At 36.2% G+C, this 21,489-nt stretch overlaps 1 protein-coding gene across 5 annotated transcripts in view; it reads left to right on the forward strand.

Moving 5' to 3' along the window:
* The window catches only part of LOC100374264 (single-stranded DNA-binding protein 2-like), a 92,420-nt gene extending 71,438 nt beyond the window's left edge, over nucleotides 1-20,982 (forward strand). Inside the window, exons 10-20 of one of the 5 annotated variants that reach the window (XM_085503037.1) lie at nucleotides 689-753; nucleotides 2,215-2,279; nucleotides 2,660-2,702; nucleotides 3,178-3,219; nucleotides 3,492-3,546; nucleotides 3,802-3,828; nucleotides 9,217-9,270; nucleotides 11,163-11,230; nucleotides 16,242-16,314; nucleotides 18,662-18,786; nucleotides 19,276-19,582. In XM_085503037.1, coding sequence (XP_085359163.1) covers nucleotides 689-753; nucleotides 2,215-2,279; nucleotides 2,660-2,702; nucleotides 3,178-3,219; nucleotides 3,492-3,546; nucleotides 3,802-3,828; nucleotides 9,217-9,270; nucleotides 11,163-11,230; nucleotides 16,242-16,314; nucleotides 18,662-18,786; nucleotides 19,276-19,386 — 728 coding nt within the window. In that variant the 3' untranslated portion in view covers nucleotides 19,387-19,582. Of the gene's footprint in view, nucleotides 1-688; nucleotides 754-2,214; nucleotides 2,280-2,659; nucleotides 2,703-3,177; nucleotides 3,220-3,491; nucleotides 3,547-3,801; nucleotides 3,829-9,216; nucleotides 9,271-11,162; nucleotides 11,231-16,241; nucleotides 16,315-18,661; nucleotides 18,787-19,275; nucleotides 19,583-20,852 lie in introns of those variants that run through there. The other 4 variants (XM_085503038.1, XM_085503040.1, XM_085503039.1 and 1 more) reach the window with 4 other exon arrangements.
* Nucleotides 20,983-21,489: the final 507 nt, after the last annotated feature.

Here is a 21,489-nt window from a genome sequence, read left to right on the forward strand (position 1 = left end):
TTTCAATTCAAAAATGCAACATTATTCATCTGTGTAAACTCTGTAATTCATTGGCTAACTTTATATTAATAAAATATCAGACCCATTACAGCAAAAAACAGTATGAAAGTTGTAAAATAGAAATACAGTGTTTCCGTGACCACACATACATAGCATTGAATTGTCTATATATGTTCCTATTAGATTGTAGAACCATTAGTGTGTGCATGTGATAGAAATCAATTGATTTGAAGATATCTTAACCAGAAGCTTATCATTGCTCGGTGAACTGATGAAAAAAAAGTCAAATAAATTGTACAAGTTGTCTCTTGCAGAATGATTTAAGTATATTGTGTTAACATGCAATCAATGTCTACCTGAAATATTGTAATATCCTTCACTTATTTCATTACATAATCACTTTTTTCTTTTCACCATTCATTTGTCATATACTCTACTTTAGATCATTTTGTTTTTCTCTGATCCATTTCAACCTCCGAAAAAGGTTTCAGCTGCTTTTTTTTTCCAATCAATTTTTTTGTACGGAATTGTAACTATGTATGTACTTTTAATGAACTCATCTTGAAATGTGTTGGTTTTTATTTTGTTGACTGTATGGGTAATGACAGAAGTGGTGTGATACTGTGAGGGCGCTATCATCACTGTTTATGCAGACATTAACATGTAAAACATTTCTTGTTATTTTCAGGTCATCCGAATATGGGTGGTCCAATGCAGAGGATGAATCCCCCACGAGGAATGCCAATGCAGCCGGTAATATGTTTTACTTTTTAGCTCCACTGACGACTTTGTCGAACGGAGCTTATCATATGAGTGATTGTCCGCCATTGTCCGTGTCAATGTTTTACTTTTTCGACTTCTTCTTGAAAACTACAAGCCTGAATGCTTTGATACTTGGTGTATATGTACCTTGGGTAGACCTCTCTCAGATTTGTTCATTTCATGATCATATCTTCAATTCTCTAATTTTGGTGAATATTTTTGTCATTTTTGGTAAAAAGTGATATTTTCGACTTCTTGTTAAAAACCGCAAGTCCAATTGCTTTGATGTTACATATATAGGTACTACATGTGGATCTCTCTCAGATTTGTTCATTTTGTAATGATATCTTTAGTTCTCTAATTTTGATGAATATTTATGTCATTTTTGGTAAAAAGTGATATTTTTGACTTCTTGTTAAAAACCGCAAGTCCAATTGCTTTGATATTACATATATAGGTACTACATGTGGACCTCTCTCAGATTTGTTCATTTTGTAATGATACCTTCTGTTCTTTAATTGAAATGTGCATTACTAACAGCGGAGCTATCTTAGCTGAGAGGCTGCTTGTTAGTCCCCGTTCGGACGAAGTCCGAAAACAGTGACTTATAATTCGGTCTCCGTCTGTGTGTTTGTCCGGAGTCGCATCTCAGAATCCCTTGGACCGATTCTGTTCATTCTTTGCATGTGCCTAGTACTTTATGTGTGACATATATCTCATGCAGTGGTTTAGCGATTCAATTCAAAATGGCCGACTGGCAGTCATCTTGTTTTTTGAAAATGTTGTATTTTGGACATGCTTTGTCAGTTGTCATTCAAACAACTGACAAATTATACATGTTAGGATACATGTCCATGACGATTTATTTCGCAATTGGATCATCGACTGACAGGCATCTTGTTTTTTTTATGCCGTATCTTGGACGTGCTCTGTCAGTTTTCATTCGAATTTGGCACATACATGTACTGTATACATGTTAGGACGCATGTCTATGACAATTTGTTTCAAAATCCTGGTCAAGGATGGCCGATTGACAGCCATCTGATGTTTTGGCCTTACTACTATATTCCACAATTTATGTACCATTTTCATTCGTATTTGGCACATACATCATACGTATCTGTGTGTTTCATAATCAGATCAAAGATGGCCGAATAACGGCTGTTTTTATTTTTGGCCATATTACTACTACACGGAACACATGTTTGATGTAAATAAACAATCTGTTGTATACGCCACTTTGGACTCAAGTTTCAAGGACACGCTCACAACAACCCCTCTGCTTTAATATGACGAGCACAAAGAGAACTTTCAAAAATTCAACGGGGACTGTGTTTTCAATGACTTGTTACAATTGTTAATGTGCTTTAAATTAAAGTTGTGTTCTAAAGTTAAGTCAATCTACTTGCTACGTTTTTTAGAGCTAAATCAATGTATTTGCTTCTGTTTTAGAATTACCCTGGAGGAATGAGGCCACCACCAAACAGTTCGATGGGACCAGGAATGCCAATGTCAATGTAAGTACAATATAAACAAAGCATGCATGAATTTGGTTCTGCCCACCCAAGCCTTGTTTGGCTGGATTGTGACAAATAGTTCCCCTACAACCACTGAGGGTAAATTAGGGCAATGATTTTTGCATAGTGAACATGTGTGAAATTAAAAATGTATGAAAAAAAAAATTGTTTTAAAAGCTCCTCAGTGAAATTTTGTCAGTGAGCAACTCTCACTTGGAAAGGAAGGGGACTGCACACCTGACAATAAATGTATATATCGCATAGTTTTATTAACAGAAAAGACTAAATACGGAAAGCGCATGTTTGTGTGAAGACTGATAAGCACATTTGCCCTTTGCTCTATCCCCATGAAAGTACTAACAAAACCATTTATTTTTCAGGCCAGGGGGAGGAGGGAGGCCATGGCAACCAAACACATCATCAGTAAGTAAACTGGATTATTTAATATGTAGTCTCCTAGTGCTAGTCATGAGTCTGGGAAAGGATTACAAACAAGACTATATTCCACAACACCATATTTGTTATTGCCTATTTGGACAAAGTCTGAATATGTTCTCTTATTGATTTACCTTCTGGTCTGTTCACACCTGTATCTAAAACATTCCTGTCGTCATGTTATATTGTAAAATGAAGAATGAACAGGCAAATGATTTTATTTCAACACATCAAATTCACATTTGTGTAACCAGTGGGAAGCATCAACAAATTTCATCTGTAATTGATCTGTTTGGTTTATTGTATTGCGAACGGTAATTGGCGAAATGCAAATCTGAAAACTGGCATAGCGAAAGTAATCAGTGTCTCCATGGTGATGTATCCGGTTTATCTGCTTTAAAGAATTACATAATAGTAATGTGATTTATTATATATTTATTCTGCTTTTTGTTTCAATTTGTAGCTTAATTATTCACAGTCATCACCAGGGAATTATGGCCCAGGGGTAAGTTAACTTAAGTGTATTTAAGTCATTAATCATGGCATTGTACAAAAACTTGGGATTTTTTGTAAGAACTTAGAATTGCTTTGTTATTACTGTACATAATGGGTTAAGTATCACACACATTGTGGCAAAATTATGTTTGTTCTGCAGACATTTCTTTTATAATTTTGTTTTTTTGAGAGCAACAAGATTAAAAGCATAGGATTATTTCACTGTAATCATTTACTAATTGCTGTACATTAATGTTTGTCATCTTGTTTGATAATTTACAGGGGCCGCCGGGAGGAGGAGGGCCACCAGGAACTCCCATAATGCCAAGCCCTCAAGGTAAGTCTTCATATCATGCTGAAACCATAAAAACTCAACTGTTTAAAAATAATCCCTGAATACGACTTGCTATGATGACATTACAAAAGTTTGTAGGGGCACATTCTTTTTTGAAATCTTGTGATCATTTTTTTTTTTTAAGATGTTCAGTGTAAGACTTTTTATTGGATGTGAATTTGATTGAAATGTACGTGAACAGAATACATGGTTAGAATTTAGGTGGATTTTGATTTATGCTATTTTCTTTATTTTCAGGACTTTTGGAAGAAATGAATGGAAGAGGTATGTAGTTTTCACTTCAAAAAAAAATTAGTGAACACCACTAGTATCGTATTCACCACTGTAGTGTTTACTAGTATCGTATTCACCACTGTAGTATTCACTGGTATCGTATTCACCACTGTAGTGTTTACTGGTATCGTATTCACCACTGTAGTGTTTACTGGTATCGTATTCACCACTGTAGTGTTTACTGGTATCGTATTCACCACTGTAGTATTCACTGGTATCGTATTCACCACTGTAGTGTTTACTGGTATCGTATTCACCACTGTAGTGTTTACTGGTATCGTATTCACCACTGTAGTATTCACTAGTATCGTATTCACCACTGTAGTGTTTACTAGTATCGTATTCACCACTGTAGTGTTTACTGGTATCGTATTCACCACTGTAGTATTCACTGGTATCGTATTCACCACTGTAGTGTTTACTGGTATCGTATTCACCACTGTAGTGTTTACTGGTATCGTATTCACCACTGTAGTATTCACTGGTATCGTATTCACCACTGTAGTGTTTACTAGTATCATATTCACCACTGTAGTATTCACTGGTATCGTATTCACCACTGTAGTGTTTACTAGTATCGTATTCACCACTGTAGTATTCACTGGTATCGTATTCACCACTGTAGTGTTTACTGGTATCGTATTCACCACTGTAGTGTTTACTGGTATCGTATTCACCACTGTAGTGTTTACTAGTATCGTATTCACCACTGTAGTATTCACTGGTATCGTATTCACCACTGTAGTGTTTACTGGTATCGTATTCACCACTGTAGTGTTTACTAGTATCGTATTCACCACTGTAGTGTTTACTGGTATCGTATTCACCACTGTAGTGTTTACTGGTATCGTATTCACCACTGTAGTGTTTACTAGTATCGTATTCACCACTGTAGTATTCACTGGTATCGTATTCACCACTGTAGTGTTTACTGGTATCGTATTCACCACTGTAGTGTTTACTAGTATCATATTCACCACTGTAGTATTCACTGGTATCGTATTCACCACTGTAGTGTTTACTAGTATCGTATTCACCACTGTAGTGTTTACTGGTATCGTATTCACCACTGTAGTATTCACTGGTATCGTATTCACCACTGTAGTGTTTACTGGTATCGTATTCACCACTGTAGTGTTTACTGGTATCGTATTCACCACTGTAGTGTTTACTGGTATCGTATTCACCACTGTAGTATTCACTAGTATCGTATTCACCACTGTAGTGTTTACTAGTATCGTATTCACCACTGTAGTGTTTACTGGTATCGTATTCACCACTGTAGTATTCACTGGTATCGTATTCACCACTGTAGTGTTTACTAGTATCATATTCACCACTGTAGTATTCACTGGTATCGTATTCACCACTGTAGTGTTTACTAGTATCGTATTCACCACTGTAGTATTCACTGGTATCGTATTCACCACTGTAGTGTTTACTGGTATCGTATTCACCACTGTAGTGTTTACTAGTATCGTATTCACCACTGTAGTGTTTACTAGTATCGTATTCACCACTGTAGTGTTTACTGGTATCGTATTCACCACTGTAGTGTTTACTGGTATCGTATTCACCACTGTAGTGTTTACTAGTATCGTATTCACCACTGTAGTATTCACTGGTATCGTATTCACCACTGTAGTGTTTACTGGTATCGTATTCACCACTGTAGTGTTTACTAGTATCATATTCACCACTGTAGTATTCACTGGTATCGTATTCACCACTGTAGTGTTTACTAGTATCGTATTCACCACTGTAGTATTCACTGGTATCGTATTCACCACTGTAGTGTTTACTGGTATCGTATTCACCACTGTAGTGTTTACTAGTATCATATTCACCACTGTAGTATTCACTGGTATCGTATTCACCACTGTAGTGTTTACTAGTATCGTATTCACCACTGTAGTATTCACTGGTATCGTATTCACCACTGTAGTGTTTACTGGTATCGTATTCACCACTGTAGTGTTTACTAGTATCGTATTCACCACTGTAGTGTTTACTGGTATCGTATTCACCACTGTAGTGTTTACTGGTATCGTATTCACCACTGTAGTGTTTACTAGTATCGTATTCACCACTGTAGTATTCACTGGTATCGTATTCACCACTGTAGTGTTTACTGGTATCGTATTCACCACTGTAGTGTTTACTAGTATCGTATTCACCACTGTAGTGTTTACTAGTATCGTATTCACCACTGTAGTATTCACTGGTATCGTATTCACCACTGTAGTATTCACTGGTATCGTATTCACCACTGTAGTGTTTACTGGTATCGTATTCACCACTGTAGTGTTTACTGGTATCGTATTCACCACTGTAGTGTTTACTGGTATCGTATTCACCACTGTAGTGTTTACTGGTATCGTATTCACCACTGTAGTGTTTACTGGTATCGTATTCACCACTGTAGTGTTTACTAGTATCGTATTCACCACTGTAGTGTTTACTGGTATCGTATTCACCACTGTAGTGTTTACTGGTATCGTATTCACCACTGTAGTGTTTACTAATATCGTATTCACCACTGTAGTATTCACTGGTATCGTATTCACCACTGTAGTGTTTACTGGTATCGTATTCACCACTGTAGTGTTTACTAGTATCATATTCACCACTGTAGTATTCACTGGTATCGTATTCACCACTGTAGTGTTTACTGGTATCGTATTCACCACTGTAGTGTTTACTGGTATCGTATTCACCACTGTAGTGTTTACTGGTATCATATTCACCACTGTAGTGTTTACTGGTATCGTATTCACCACTGTAGTGTTTACTGGTATCGTATTCACCACTGTAGTGTTTACTAGTATCATATTCACCACTGTAGTGTTTACTAGTATCATATTCACCACTGTAGTATTCACTGGTATCGTATTCACCACTGTAGTGTTTACTGGTATCATATTCACCACTGTAGTATTCACTGGTATCGTATTCACCACTGTAGTGTTTACTGGTATCGTATTCACCACTGTAGTGTTTACTAGTATCATATTCACCACTGTAGTGTTTACTAGTATCATATTCACCACTTAAGTATTCACTGGTATCGTATTCACCACTTAAGTATTCACTGGTATCGTATTCACCACTGTAGTGTTTACTGGTATCGTATTCACCACTGTAGTGTTTACTAGTATCATATTCACCACTGTAGTATTCACTGGTATCGTATTCACCACTGTAGTGTTTACTGGTATCGTATTCACCACTGTAGTGTTTACTAGTATCGTATTCACCACTGTAGTGTTTACTAGTATCATATTCACCACTGTAGTGTTTACTAGTATCATATTCACCACTGTAGTGTTTACTAGTATCATATTCACCACTGTAGTGTTTACTAGTATCATATTCACCACTGTAGTATTCACTGGTATCGTATTCACCACTGTAGTGTTTACTGGTATCGTATTCACCACTGTAGTGTTTACTGGTATCGTATTCACCACTGTAGTGTTTACTAGTATCGTATTCACCACTGTAGTGTTTACTAGTATCGTATTCACCACTGTAGTGTTTACTAGTATCGTATTCACCACTGTAGTATTCACTGGTATCGTATTCACCACTGTAGTGTTTACTAGTATCGTATTCACCACTGTAGTATTCACTGGTATCGTATTCACCACTGTAGTGTTTACTGGTATCGTATTCACCACTGTAGTGTTTACTAGTATCGTATTCACCACTGTAGTATTCACTGGTATCGTATTCACCACTGTAGTGTTTACTGGTATCGTATTCACCACTGTAGTGTTTACTGGTATCGTATTCACCACTGTAGTGTTTACTGGTATCGTATTCACCACTGTAGTGTTTACTAGTATCGTATTCACCACTGTAGTATTCACTGGTATCGTATTCACCACTGTAGTGTTTACTGGTATCGTATTCACCACTGTAGTATTCACTGGTATCGTATTCACCACTGTAGTGTTTACTGGTATCGTATTCACCACTGTAGTATTCACTGGTATCGTATTCACCACTGTAGTGTTTACTGGTATCGTATTCACCACTGTAGTGTTTACTGGTATCGTATTCACCACTGTAGTGTTTACTGGTATCGTATTCACCACTGTAGTGTTTACTGGTATCGTATTCACCACTGTAGTGTTTACTGGTATCGTATTCACCACTGTAGTGTTTACTGGTATCGTATTCACCACTGTAGTATTCACTGGTATCGTATTCACCACTGTAGTGTTTACTGGTATCGTATTCACCACTGTAGTGTTTACTGGTATCGTATTCACCACTGTAGTGTTTACTGGTATCGTATTCACCACTGTAGTGTTTACTGGTATCGTATTCACCACTGTAGTGTTTACTGGTATCGTTATTCACCACTGTACATTAATGCTGAGCAATAGATTGCATCAAATATCTGTCCACCCAAAATATGATGTTCCTTTTGTTTCTATGGAAACTATTGTCTGCTTTTTCCTACCTTAAATTCCTGTTTGTTATTTATATAATTTGTGGTATATCCTGGCATTCATATTCAATATAAAGTAGTCTGTATATTTGGTAACTGCCATAATAATTGTCTCATAACTAAAGAATTTTTCTGTAACACTTTCTGCCTTTAAATAGATTATATTTGCATGTTCAGCTACCAATGCTGTAGGGAGAGGGGGGGTATTTTTTCTATTCAAAGCACATCTCCAATAAAATCACATATAAACCACAAATCGCATTGGTTGTATACTAAATCATTAAAATATTACCTGTTTTGATCAGTCACTTTTCAGAGATGCACTAAAAGCCAGTTGCCAGCCAGTCTATATTTATTTATAAATTCATATGTTGTGCTTTTTAAATATTTTTGTAAGACTGTTTTGTTCAAAGAGCCCTAGCAATGAGCCATGTTTGTATTCAAACGTTGTGTAGGTGAAGACAAATCAGAGTTTTAAACACAATCCTTTTTGTGACAGCATGAAGTTTCAGAAAAGTTGAAAAATACAAGTCGTTCTGAAATCTAGTTAATGTTAGTATTTACTCTAAAAAACACTGGAATTAATTTGAATTCAAGGCAATACACCATTAATGGCATCAGCTTAGTTGCTTTAACCGAATCACTGCCTAACATATTGGAGCTTCCACAAAATAGTCCTGTTCAAATGAGTCAAAATTCATTTTATGATCATTTTCATATTCTGTTCATTTTGACAAAATATTGAAAAAAAAAATTTTTTTAGCCCCCAAAAAAGGCTGATTAATGCACAAAGGTTAAACTGGTTGTGATGAAAATTGAATGTTGTATTGATGAGTGGTAGTCTAAGTTCGAAATGGTTTAGTTTTATAATTTACTTCCTGGTTTTGTATCACGTGTTCATTTATGGTATCCCTACACAGGACAAGGCCCAAACACCAACCATCGACTTTCACAAGGTAACCACCTCCATAAAGGTGAACAAACTTTATGTACAAATGAAATAATTCAGCTAACCCATCTAACTGTCACCAAAGTATTATGTTTGCAATGAAATGTCTCTTTACTAAAAACTAACACATTTATCAGCCCTGGTGTACTGCTTTTCTTCTGCTTTGATAGTGTGGTCATGTGGTGCCTGATTTAAGGTAGATCAGTGCTTTATCCTAATAAAAATAATGACAGATTTTGATGACTTTTTTCATAAATGTATTTTTGATTTATTTGAAATACTTACCAGAATGTAACTGTTGATTAAAATGTGATCGAAATAAAACTCATTTCATTTGGCATTACATTCATGTAATATGTAAAGAATATTAATCAGAATAGAACATTTTCTCTGTTGATTCAGAATTCCAGACATACCCAGTGATATAACATATGAACACTGGTCACTGGTAGCATAGTGGTCACTGGTAGCATAGTGGTCACTGGTAGCATAGTGGTCTCTGGTAGCATAGTGGTCTCAGCATCAGACTCGTGATCGGTAGACCCAAGTTCAAATCCTACCTCAGGCTGAACATCAAAAGGGTCAACCCCTACCCTGCGTGAGTGTGCCACAGACTCAATGGGCTCATTCACTTAATGAATGCGACTTTGAAGAAACCTTAGTTAAGGTTTGCAGGCGCTTGTGCATTGTACCATGTGATAGGAAGGCAGGAAGATGGCCGCGTCCCAAACATGAATATGACTTCTGTGGCATAAATGCACTGTGTCAGCACTTGCAATTTGCACATAAAAGTCAGAAGAGACAACAGTTTACATTCAATGTTAATTTTTCAAAAAAAATGAACACTCGGCTTTGTTAACATTGAAAACAGAAATAAATCACAAATTTTCAAACATTTTGTGGTTGCCATTACATGCTATAATCTCATTGTTACTACAACCAGGAAATAAATGTTTAATAAGTTATCACAAAAATGTAACAAAAGCACTTGGGCAGGCAGTACAGGGTCACATCAACCTCATTGATTGATACAATCGGCACACTGCATTTGGTATTCTCTTGATATCTTCATGTTTTTCTTTTGGTGAATTTTCACAAAGCTTCCTAGAAATGTTATTCAAATGTTATTGATTAGTTATCAATTCACAACAAAAATCAGCCTAGTTAATGTGAAAATGACAACAATTATATAACCACACGTACTGCCATTTGGAACTTTCGGACAGCACCAAAGTGAAATCACTCTGTTTCTAATGCAGATGAATATGTATCACACCAGGAAGTGGTTTTATCATGCTTTGACAGGTTTTCTCGCTGTTGTCTCAGCTGACTTCACTAGTTATCTTCATTTTAACCAAACACTAGAACTTGAGAAGCTAAAACACTTAATATGAGCAGGGATGTGTAAGCACGTTACTGTTCTACCTCAGAAGCACTGAAATGATAGTGTACTGTCAGTTTTATTTGAAGGGTCGGCTTTTCAAATATATATAAAGCATGCTTTTCAGTGATAGTATTGCAAATCTAATATAAAAACTAATAAATCCCTTTGTGAAGATATACAACCCAATTTAACCATTCCTTTCCCATTCTGAAAATATATATTCAACTTCTAGTGTTGCTATGTCGACAGTCTGGACAATTTGAATCAGTCTATTGCTTGTATGCATGCCCACTCATATCTCATTAAATATGCATGCTCACTCACTGTTTTGGGCTCTGTTTGATGTCATTTCCCAGACATCCCTGGAGCAATCTTTTTTTATCATTGCTACAAAAGTCTATTCGAACATTGTAATATGTAGCATAACAGCAGAATACACAATATAGTCATGTGATACATTTCTATATTAGGTCCATGTTATGTTCTTGAAACACAGTGCACTTATTTATTATTTGTTCTCCATCTCTTCAAAGATTCCAGTAATTCAGGGGGAGATAGTATGTATATGATGAAAGGAGTGCCAGGAGGTACCATGCCAGGTGTAAGTCATTATCATTTACATCCAACCAACTTTATTGTTATTTGTATATCAGCAGTTTGACTATAACAGTTCAAAACAATGTACAACAAATTATTAGTCCTGAGTTTTTACATTATACTTCAGAGACTCTTCTGAAAGAGGAGGGGGCGTTGATCAATATTTACTCAGTTAAGTTGTTGAAATTCTTTGGCCCCAAAACAAATTAACATTTTACACAACTTTGCATTGCCACAATGTTTGTAACTGTAATACATGTATCTCTCGTGTGTGTTACTGTAATATGTATACCTGTCGTGTGTGTAACTAATATGTATACCTGTCGTGTGTGTAACTAATATGTATACCTGTCGTGTGTGTTACTGTAATATGTATACCTGTCGTGTGTGTGTAACTGTAATATGTATACCTGTCGTGTGTGTGTAACTGTAATGTGTATACCTGTCGTGTGTGTTACTGTAATGTGTATACCTGTCGTGTGTGTTACTGTAATGTGTATACCTGTCGTGTGTGTTACTGTAATGTGTATACCTGTCGTGTGTGTTACTGTAATGTGTATACCTGTCGTGTGTGTTACTGTAATGTGTATACCTGTCGTGTGTGTAACTAATGTGTATACCTGTCGTGTGTGTAACTAATGTGTATACCTGTCGTGTGTGTAACTAATGTGTGTACCTGTCGTGTGTGTAACTAATGTGTATACCTGTCGTGTGTGTAACTAATGTGTATACCTGTCGTGTGTGTAACTAATGTGTATACCTGTCGTGTGTGTAACTAATGTGTATACCTGTCGTGTGTGTAACTAATGTGTATACCTGTCGTGTGTGTAACTAATGTGTATACCTGTCGTGTGTGTAACTAATGTGTATACCTGTCGTGTGTGTAACTAATGTGTATACCTGTCGTGTGTGTAACTAATGTGTATACCTGTCGTGTGTGTAACTAATGTGTATACCTGTCGTGTGTGTAACTGTAATGTGTATACCTGTCGTGTGTGTAACTGTAATGTGTATACCTGTCGTGTGTGTTACTGTAATGTGTATACCTGTCGTGTGTGTTACTGTAATGTGTATACCTGTCGTGTGTGTTACTGTAATGTGTATACCTGTCGTGTGTGTTACTGTAATGTGTATACCTGTCGTGTGTGTTACTGTAATGTGTATACCTGTCGTGTGTGTAACTGTAATGTGTATACCTGTCGTGTGTGTAACTGTAATGTGTATACCTGTCGTGTGTGTTACTGTAATGTGTATACCTGTCGTGTGTGTTACTGTAATGTGTATACCTGTCGTGTGTGTTACTGTAATGTGTATACCTGTCGTGTGTGTTACTGTAATGTGTATACCTGTCGTGTGTGTAACTGTAATGTGTATACCTGTCGTGTGTGTAACTGTAATGTGTATACCTGTCGTGTGTGTAACTGTAATGTGTATACCTGTCGTGTGTGTAACTGTAATGTGTATACCTGTCGTGTGTGTAACTGTAATGTGTATACCTGTCGTGTGTGTAACTGTAATGTGTATACCTGTCGTGTGTGTTACTGTAATGTGTATACCTGTCGTGTGTGTTACTGTAATGTGTATACCTGTCGTGTGTGTTACTGTAATGTGTATACCTGTCGTGTGTGTTACTGTAATGTGTATACCTGTCGTGTGTGTAACTAATGTGTATACCTGTCGTGTGTGTAACTAATGTGTATACCTGTCGTGTGTGTAACTAATGTGTATACCTGTCGTGTGTGTAACTAATGTGTATACCTGTCGTGTGTGTAACTAATGTGTATACCTGTCGTGTGTGTAACTAATGTGTATACCTGTCGTGTGTGTAACTAATGTGTATACCTGTCGTGTGTGTAACTAATGTGTATACCTGTCGTGTGTGTAACTAATGTGTATACCTGTCGTGTGTGTAACTAATGTGTATACCTGTCGTGTGTGTAACTAATGTGTATACCTGTCGTGTGTGTAACTAATGTGTATACCTGTCGTGTGTGTAACTAATGTGTATACCTGTCGTGTGTGTAACTAATGTGTATACCTGTCGTGTGTGTAACTAATGTGTATACCTGTCGTGTGTGTAACTAATGTGTATACCTGTCGTGTGTGTAACTAATGTGTATACCTGTCGTGTGTGTAACTAATGTGTATACCTGTCGTGTGTGTAACTAATGTGTATACCTGTCGTGTGTGTAACTAATGTGTATACCTGTCGTGTGTGTAACTAATGTGTATACCTGTCGTGTGTGTAACTAATGTGTATACCTGTCGTGTGTGTAACTAATGTGTATACCTGTCGTGTGTGTAACTAATGTGTATACCTGTCGTGTGTGTAACTAATGTGTATACCTGTCGTGTGTGTAACTAATGTGTATACCTGTCGTGTGTGTAACTAATGTGTATACCTGTCGTGTGTGTAACTAATGTGTATACCTGTCGTGTGTGTAACTAATGTGTATACCTGTCGTGTGTGTAACTAATGTGTATACCTGTCGTGTGTGTAACTAATGTGTATACCTGTCGTGTGTGTAACTAATGTGTATACCTGTCGTGTGTGTAACTGTAATGTGTATACCTGTCGTGTGTGTAACTGTAATGTGTATACCTGTCGTGTGTGTTACTGTAATGTGTATACCTGTCGTGTGTGTTACTGTAATGTGTATACCTGTCGTGTGTGTTACTGTAATGTGTATACCTGTCGTGTGTGTTACTGTAATGTGTATACCTGTCGTGTGTGTTACTGTAATGTGTATACCTGTCGTGTGTGTAACTGTAATGTGTATACCTGTCGTGTGTGTAACTGTAATGTGTATACCTGTCGTGTGTGTTACTGTAATGTGTATACCTGTCGTGTGTGTTACTGTAATGTGTATACCTGTCGTGTGTGTTACTGTAATGTGTATACCTGTCGTGTGTGTTACTGTAATGTGTATACCTGTCGTGTGTGTAACTGTAATGTGTATACCTGTCGTGTGTGTAACTGTAATGTGTATACCTGTCGTGTGTGTAACTGTAATGTGTATACCTGTCGTGTGTGTAACTGTAATGTGTATACCTGTCGTGTGTGTAACTGTAATGTGTATACCTGTCGTGTGTGTAACTGTAATGTGTATACCTGTCGTGTGTGTTACTGTAATGTGTATACCTGTCGTGTGTGTTACTGTAATGTGTATACCTGTCGTGTGTGTTACTGTAATGTGTATACCTGTCGTGTGTGTTACTGTAATGTGTATACCTGTCGTGTGTGTAACTAATGTGTATACCTGTCGTGTGTGTAACTAATGTGTATACCTGTCGTGTGTGTAACTAATGTGTATACCTGTCGTGTGTGTAACTAATGTGTATACCTGTCGTGTGTGTAACTAATGTGTATACCTGTCGTGTGTGTAACTAATGTGTATACCTGTCGTGTGTGTAACTAATGTGTATACCTGTCGTGTGTGTAACTAATGTGTATACCTGTCGTGTGTGTAACTAATGTGTATACCTGTCGTGTGTGTAACTAATGTGTATACCTGTCGTGTGTGTAACTAATGTGTATACCTGTCGTGTGTGTAACTAATGTGTATACCTGTCGTGTGTGTAACTAATGTGTATACCTGTCGTGTGTGTAACTAATGTGTATACCTGTCGTGTGTGTAACTAATGTGTATACCTGTCGTGTGTGTAACTAATGTGTATACCTGTCGTGTGTGTAACTAATGTGTATACCTGTCGTGTGTGTAACTAATGTGTATACCTGTCATGTGTGTAACTAATGTGTATACCTGTCGTGTGTGTAACTAATGTGTATACCTGTCGTGTGTGTAACTAATGTGTATACCTGTCGTGTGTGTAACTAATGTGTATACCTGTCGTGTGTGTAACTAATGTGTATACCTGTCGTGTGTGTAACTAATGTGTATACCTGTCGTGTGTGTAACTAATGTGTATACCTGTCGTGTGTGTAACTAATGTGTATACCTGTCGTGTGTGTAACTAATGTGTATACCTGTCGTGTGTGTAACTAATGTGTATACCTGTCGTGTGTGTAACTAATGTGTATACCTGTCGTGTGTGTAACTAATGTGTATACCTGTCGTGTGTGTAACTAATGTGTATACCTGTCGTGTGTGTAACTAATGTGTATACCTGTCGTGTGTGTAACTAATGTGTATACCTGTCGTGTGTGTAACTAATGTGTATACCTGTCGTGTGTGTAACTGTAATGTGTATACCTGTCGTGTGTGTAACTGTAATGTGTATACCTGTCGTGTGTGTAACTGTAATGTGTATACCTGTCGTGTGTGTAACTGTAATGTGTATACCTGTCGTGTGTGTAACTGTAATGTGTATACCTGTCGTGTGTGTAACTGTAATGTGTATACCTGTCGTGTGTGTAACTGTAATGTGTATACCTGTCGTGTGTGTAACTGTAATGTGTATACCTGTCGTGTGTGTGTAACTGTAATGTGTATACCTGTCGTGTGTGTGTAACTGTAATGTGTATACCTGTCGTGTGTGTGTAACTGTAATGTGTATACCTGTCGTGTGTGTGTAACTGTAATGTGTATACCTGTCGTGTGTGTGTAACTGTAATGTGTATACCTGTCGTGTGTGTGTAACTAATGTGTATACCTGTCGTGTGTGTGTAACTGTAATGTGTATACCTGTCGTGTGTGTGTAACTGTAATGTGTATACCTGTCGTGTGTGTGTAACTGTAATGTGTATACCTGTCGTGTGTGTGTAACTGTAATGTGTATACCTGTCGTGTGTGTGTAACTGTAATGTGTATACCTGTCGTGTGTGTGTAACTGTAATGTGTATACCTGTCGTGTGTGTGTAACTGTAATGTGTATACCTGTCGTGTGTGTGTCACTGTAATGTGTATACCTGTCGTGTGTGTGTAACTGTAATGTGTATACCTGTCGTGTGTGTGTAACTGTAATGTGTATACCTGTCGTGTGTGTGTCACTGTAATGTGTATACCTGTCGTGTGTGTTTGTCAAATAATAATAATGTTCTCATTTTTGTACAGGATTTTCCAATGGGTTCAGGTCCTGAAGGTCCCATGCCTGGAATGGGAGGTCAAAATATGCCAACTATGAATGGTAGGTTACTATACTTTGTGAAAAAATTGACATGTAGGGATTTTATATGCAGAACTAAAACTAGTTAACATGGTGAAGTTGTTGATCTAATTTCCAACCTTTCAATGATCCATGTGGCAAAAGCTTTCAAAGCTGTGTGTGTGTACTTGGATTGCTATATGTTGCGAGGACAAAAATACAGATATATAGCAACTTCCGAGGACATACACACCTTCCGAGGACCTTTTTCATAGTCCTCGGGAAAACATAATTTATATTAATAGTTAATTCGATTATTAATACGTTTTGCATAGCTTAGGTTTAGTATCGGGGGGGAAGGTATGGTTCAGGTTATATTAATATAATTGTACCATACCTTACCCCGATACTAAACCTAAGCTTCGCAAACATTTCTATGTTCAGTCATGAGATTCAGCTCTTGTATAATTAAACTTAATTAAAATATAATTCTCTATTGTATAGCATTGTAATTGAGTTTAATTAAACTCCAATTAAAACGCAACCCTATATAGGAACGCGTTTTAATTGAGTTCATATCGTAACTATATTAAAAGTTAATCCAATGAAGTCCTCGAACATATAGCAATACAAGTGTGTGTGTGTGTGTGTGTGTGTGTGTGTGTGTGTGTGTGTGTGTGTGTGTGTGTGTGTCTGTCTGTCTGTCTGTCTGTTCCACTGATATCTCAAGAACCGCATGTTGGTTTTTAATGAAACTTGGTGTTGGTGTATAGATGTTCTGGGCTAATGTGCAGATTTGATTAGGTTTTGGTTGAAATACACACATATTAATTACCCGATTTGCATGATAATTAGCTAATTTTTAGCTATTCATTGATTGTTCCACTGATACCTAAAGAGCTATTCATTAGATTATGATGACACTTGGTACATGGATGCTCTGGACTAATGCACAGATGTGATTAGTTTTGGGTAAAAATCCATGCATATAATTAACCTAATTTGCATAATGATTAGTCAATTTTTGGCTTTTCCACTGATATCTCGGGTACTAATCATCACATTTCAATGAAACTTGCATAGATACAGACAGATTGTGAAATATTAATTGCCTAATTTGCATAATTAATCACTTTTCAGCTTTTGATATTTCAAGTATTATTACTTCATTGCCTTTCAATGAAAACTTGGTACATAGATGCTCTAGAACAATCTAACTACCTTGTTAATTTTAAGTAAAAATGTGTGTATATTAACTACCTAATTTGCATAATTAGCTAATTTTCAGTTTTTACACTGATATCACATGTACTAATTATTCCATTTCAATGAAACTTGGTACATTGATGCTCCAGAACAATGCAGACTCGCTCAGTTTTGGGTTAAAATCAGATCATATTAATTATCTAATTTGCATAATAAATCATAATTTTTGGTTATAGCCACATTTTAAATATACAGACCTAAATCTATGCATAATAAATTGCTTAATTTGTATAATAATTAATTTGGTTCATTGAGGTAATCCACAGACATGATTAGTTTAATGTTGATAAACATGCATAATGATAGTCTATTATATGCTCATTTCTGATATCTAAAAAAATCAGATTTAAATTGAATTCATCGCAGAGGTGCTCTGGAATAAATTAGACTAAAAACCATGGATGAAAAATCAATGTATTATTTTCTGTATGCATTATAAAAATTATTTGCCAAGCTTCTTGTTTGAAAAGCAAATCGTAAATGATTCTTTCTATTTAATCTTTGTTAGAAGCGCATATAAAAATGTGTTTTATACTGAATCAATAAAGCGACAATAGCTGTAATTTTGAACATTCTTTTCGTTCAAATATAATCATATAGGGATGAGCAAATCTCACCAAACTATTGTTTTAAACACAATTGCATTGCAAAGTTTACCGTACACAGGGCATAAAATGCTATATTAAAACTAACATTTTAGTAGTCGCCATTGTAAAAATAAGTCGCCTGATGATGGCTATTATGGGAAGTGACCCATAAAATCAGTAAGGGGCTGTAAGTGTATGCACTACTAATAGAACAAACACAGTATCATGCTAAATGTGCATGTGCATAACTTAGAGTAACTTTCAGAAGTTTATAAAAAAATCTGTAATCTTGATAGAAATATTAGGGTACAAATTACTGGAAAAAAGAAAAATGTTTTGGCTACAAACATAGAAATATAGTGAAAACACAAGATTTGATTGAATTATGTACAAGTAATTGCACATTTAGTTGTTCAGTATTTCATCAACAGAATATTGTTTGATTTGAGTCATAACCTCTAGTTTTTTTTCAGAATGACAAATACTCGGTTTTCCACATTTGCCTCCTTTATGATATGACATACCTTGTATTGCAGGAGAGTTGGATGGTTTACCGAAGAGTTCACCTAACAGTGCAGGGCCTGGTCCAGGACCTGGAACACCAAGGGAAGATAGCGGAGATATGAGTGCTGCACAGTTCTTACCACCTTTCCAAGACAATGTAAGTCTGATGTCTGAATATTCTGATATTCAAAGTTGTTGACAAAGAGCAACAAAGTACAGTGTTGTATAAAACACACATCAGCAAGATACAAGCTACAGACTCTGACTTGCATTGCATGTATATTTTATATTTTCTCAATACAGGGTGTATATGTATGTTCTTTTTCTTAACTCTTACGGGCAGTTCTTTAAACAAAATTGACTGTACGGGAGACATCATTTCGGATTTTTTGAGAAAAAAAAAACACCAAACTGCTGAATTGTGACGAGTGCCTCTGTAGTCAGCATTAAGTGACAAACTGGTTAAATTATTTCTCGGTTGTTTGGCTCTCTCACTCTCTTCGGGAATTGTGCTCTTTTATTTTGTTTACTCTCTAGCTTGTTTACTTCTACTTCTTTCTACTCCTTGATGTCCTTGATGGCCACAAATCCCAGTCCCCACCTTAGGTTATTTTCTTAACAATTTTTGTTAAATCTTCTTTGCCAGGACCACACTGAATCAGCTGCCATACTTAAGATTAAAGAAAGTATGCAAGAAGAGGCAAAACGCTTTGAGAAAGATGCGCCGTCAGATCATCCCGAGTATTTCATGCAATAACTCAGATTATTATTATATTTCGTCGTTGTTTATAAGGGCGTCCAAATTATATTCAGTGTTTTCCGTGACCCCTAAATCTTGTAAAAAAAATAACTGACTCGGCTACAAAATCATCTCCAACAAGTGAGGTAGCCGGTCATAATGAATCTTTCTGTACATTTTATAATTAAATTCTGTAAAATCAGAACCAACACAATTATTAAATATTGTCTTACCCGCTGATGATCCCCATTCATGGCTAAGCATCATGTCTCTGCACTGTTTATAATAAGTTAATTTTAATTTAAGTGACCTGCCTTTAAAATGTAGTTTTGGACCATAGGAAACACCTGAATTTAATATGGACGCTTTATTAAAGAGATACTTTGTAATGGAATCAATCTATATAGTATTCTTGTGTTCATTACATGTTATATTTTTATGTTCTTATTATGTTGCCTTATTTAAGTACAGTGCGCTAACATAGCATAAAGCCAGCCTTCTGGTTGATGGTGGATATCTTGCCCCCCTAACTTGTCAGGAAAAAGGAATCTTTTTTTTATTTAAATTTAAAATTTCCTTCAGTCTGCTAGAAGAGTGTAACTGTAAGTGTAAAAGCCAAAATTTTTTTGTAGAAAAGTAAATTATTTAAATAAGACTGGAAAATGAGGAAATGTGTCTGTTTCACTAAGTTTAAATAAATGAACTGCCGAATTATTATGTTTTTTTTAAAGAAATTCCAGTCAGATTGAGCTTTATGCTATGGTTTGCATGGGCCACATTTCCTTTGACGTAGTCATCAGTGTTTTTCATTAGGTTAAACAAATGTCAATACAATTTTATTTATTCTTGCTCTTTAAAGCCTGTTTGTAATATATTCTTTTTTTTTCCTCCCTTGCAAAATTAAATGCAACGTTACAGCATTATCATACTCCTTCTTAAACAAATTGATTAAAACCAGTTGTTCTTGACTGCTGTTTCTACAGAGGACTGTGCAATAGCCAAAAATGGTCATATTCTCAAATTGTCATGTTGGGTGTTTTTTTTAAGTAGCTTAAAGGGTTTTCCAGGGAAATTGACACTGTATATTACCGTCTAAAAACACCATATAACATATATTTTTCTCCACATAGCAACTGTTGTGTTCTCTATTTTCTGTGTGTTGCGGTATTATAATCCTCGGTTGTTCTTCATTTCCAGCTCTTGTGTTATAAAGCCCTTGCTGAATCCGGCTGCCATCTTGGTATTGAGCAGCCATCTTTAAATTGAGCATCCCTAAATCCGCTGCATTATTTAGTCATCTCGTGTTTGTTTTTCTGTATTAGCTGTGGCCATTAATTTTTGTTTTGGAGTCATGGCTTGATCTAAATTTTACTGACATCCCATGCTAACAAGAGTGAGTGACTATACCGCAGCACTACAGTAGCATACATCAGTGACTATGTAGTAAAAGCCAAATACGGGAATCTTGTCCTTGCTTTTCTCAGCTCATCAGATCTCCTGAGTTTGAAGACAGATTTTAAAAGCCATCTGAGGTTAGTTTGCGTTCAGTTTCTGTCTGCACTCTTCAGTCAATCATCTTTTACAAAAAAGAAGAAAAAAGAAAGAAAAAAATAACCTTATGAAGACTGCAAGTAGTAAATAATGGCTAGTTCATGGAACTGTTAACCGGTAAGATTAAGCATTGAGCCAGGGAATATTTAAATTAAAACTTGCTATCTCATTGGTTAACAGTGATCATGTGCTTTTGAATAGACTTTATTGGCTGCTGGTCATGTGATCTGAACAGACAGTGGTGATCATGTGATACATTTCTGATTGGCTATTTTCAATCATGTGAAGCTTGTGATGGTTTATTTAAAGCGGGAGAAGGAACCAACCGCCCTTAATTTGGCAAATTACAAAAGAACATGCCTGCTTATACTATAAACTGATTTGTCTGAGATGTAGCACAAACAAATCTGATCACAACGGTGTCATTTCAGAACTTCCCATGTATTTTTTAAAAGATTTTTTTTAAAGAGATCAGAATATGTATGTTGTATTTATACATGTAGCTGCGTGAATCATATTTGTATCCACCTTGTAAATTCCCCTATTTCAACAGGCTGAATTGTTTTTTTT

The sequence above is a fragment of the Saccoglossus kowalevskii genome, chromosome 9 (genome assembly GCF_978046115.1).
Source record: "Saccoglossus kowalevskii chromosome 9, keSacKowa6.1, whole genome shotgun sequence".
Classification (NCBI taxonomy): domain Eukaryota; kingdom Metazoa; phylum Hemichordata; class Enteropneusta; family Harrimaniidae; genus Saccoglossus; species Saccoglossus kowalevskii.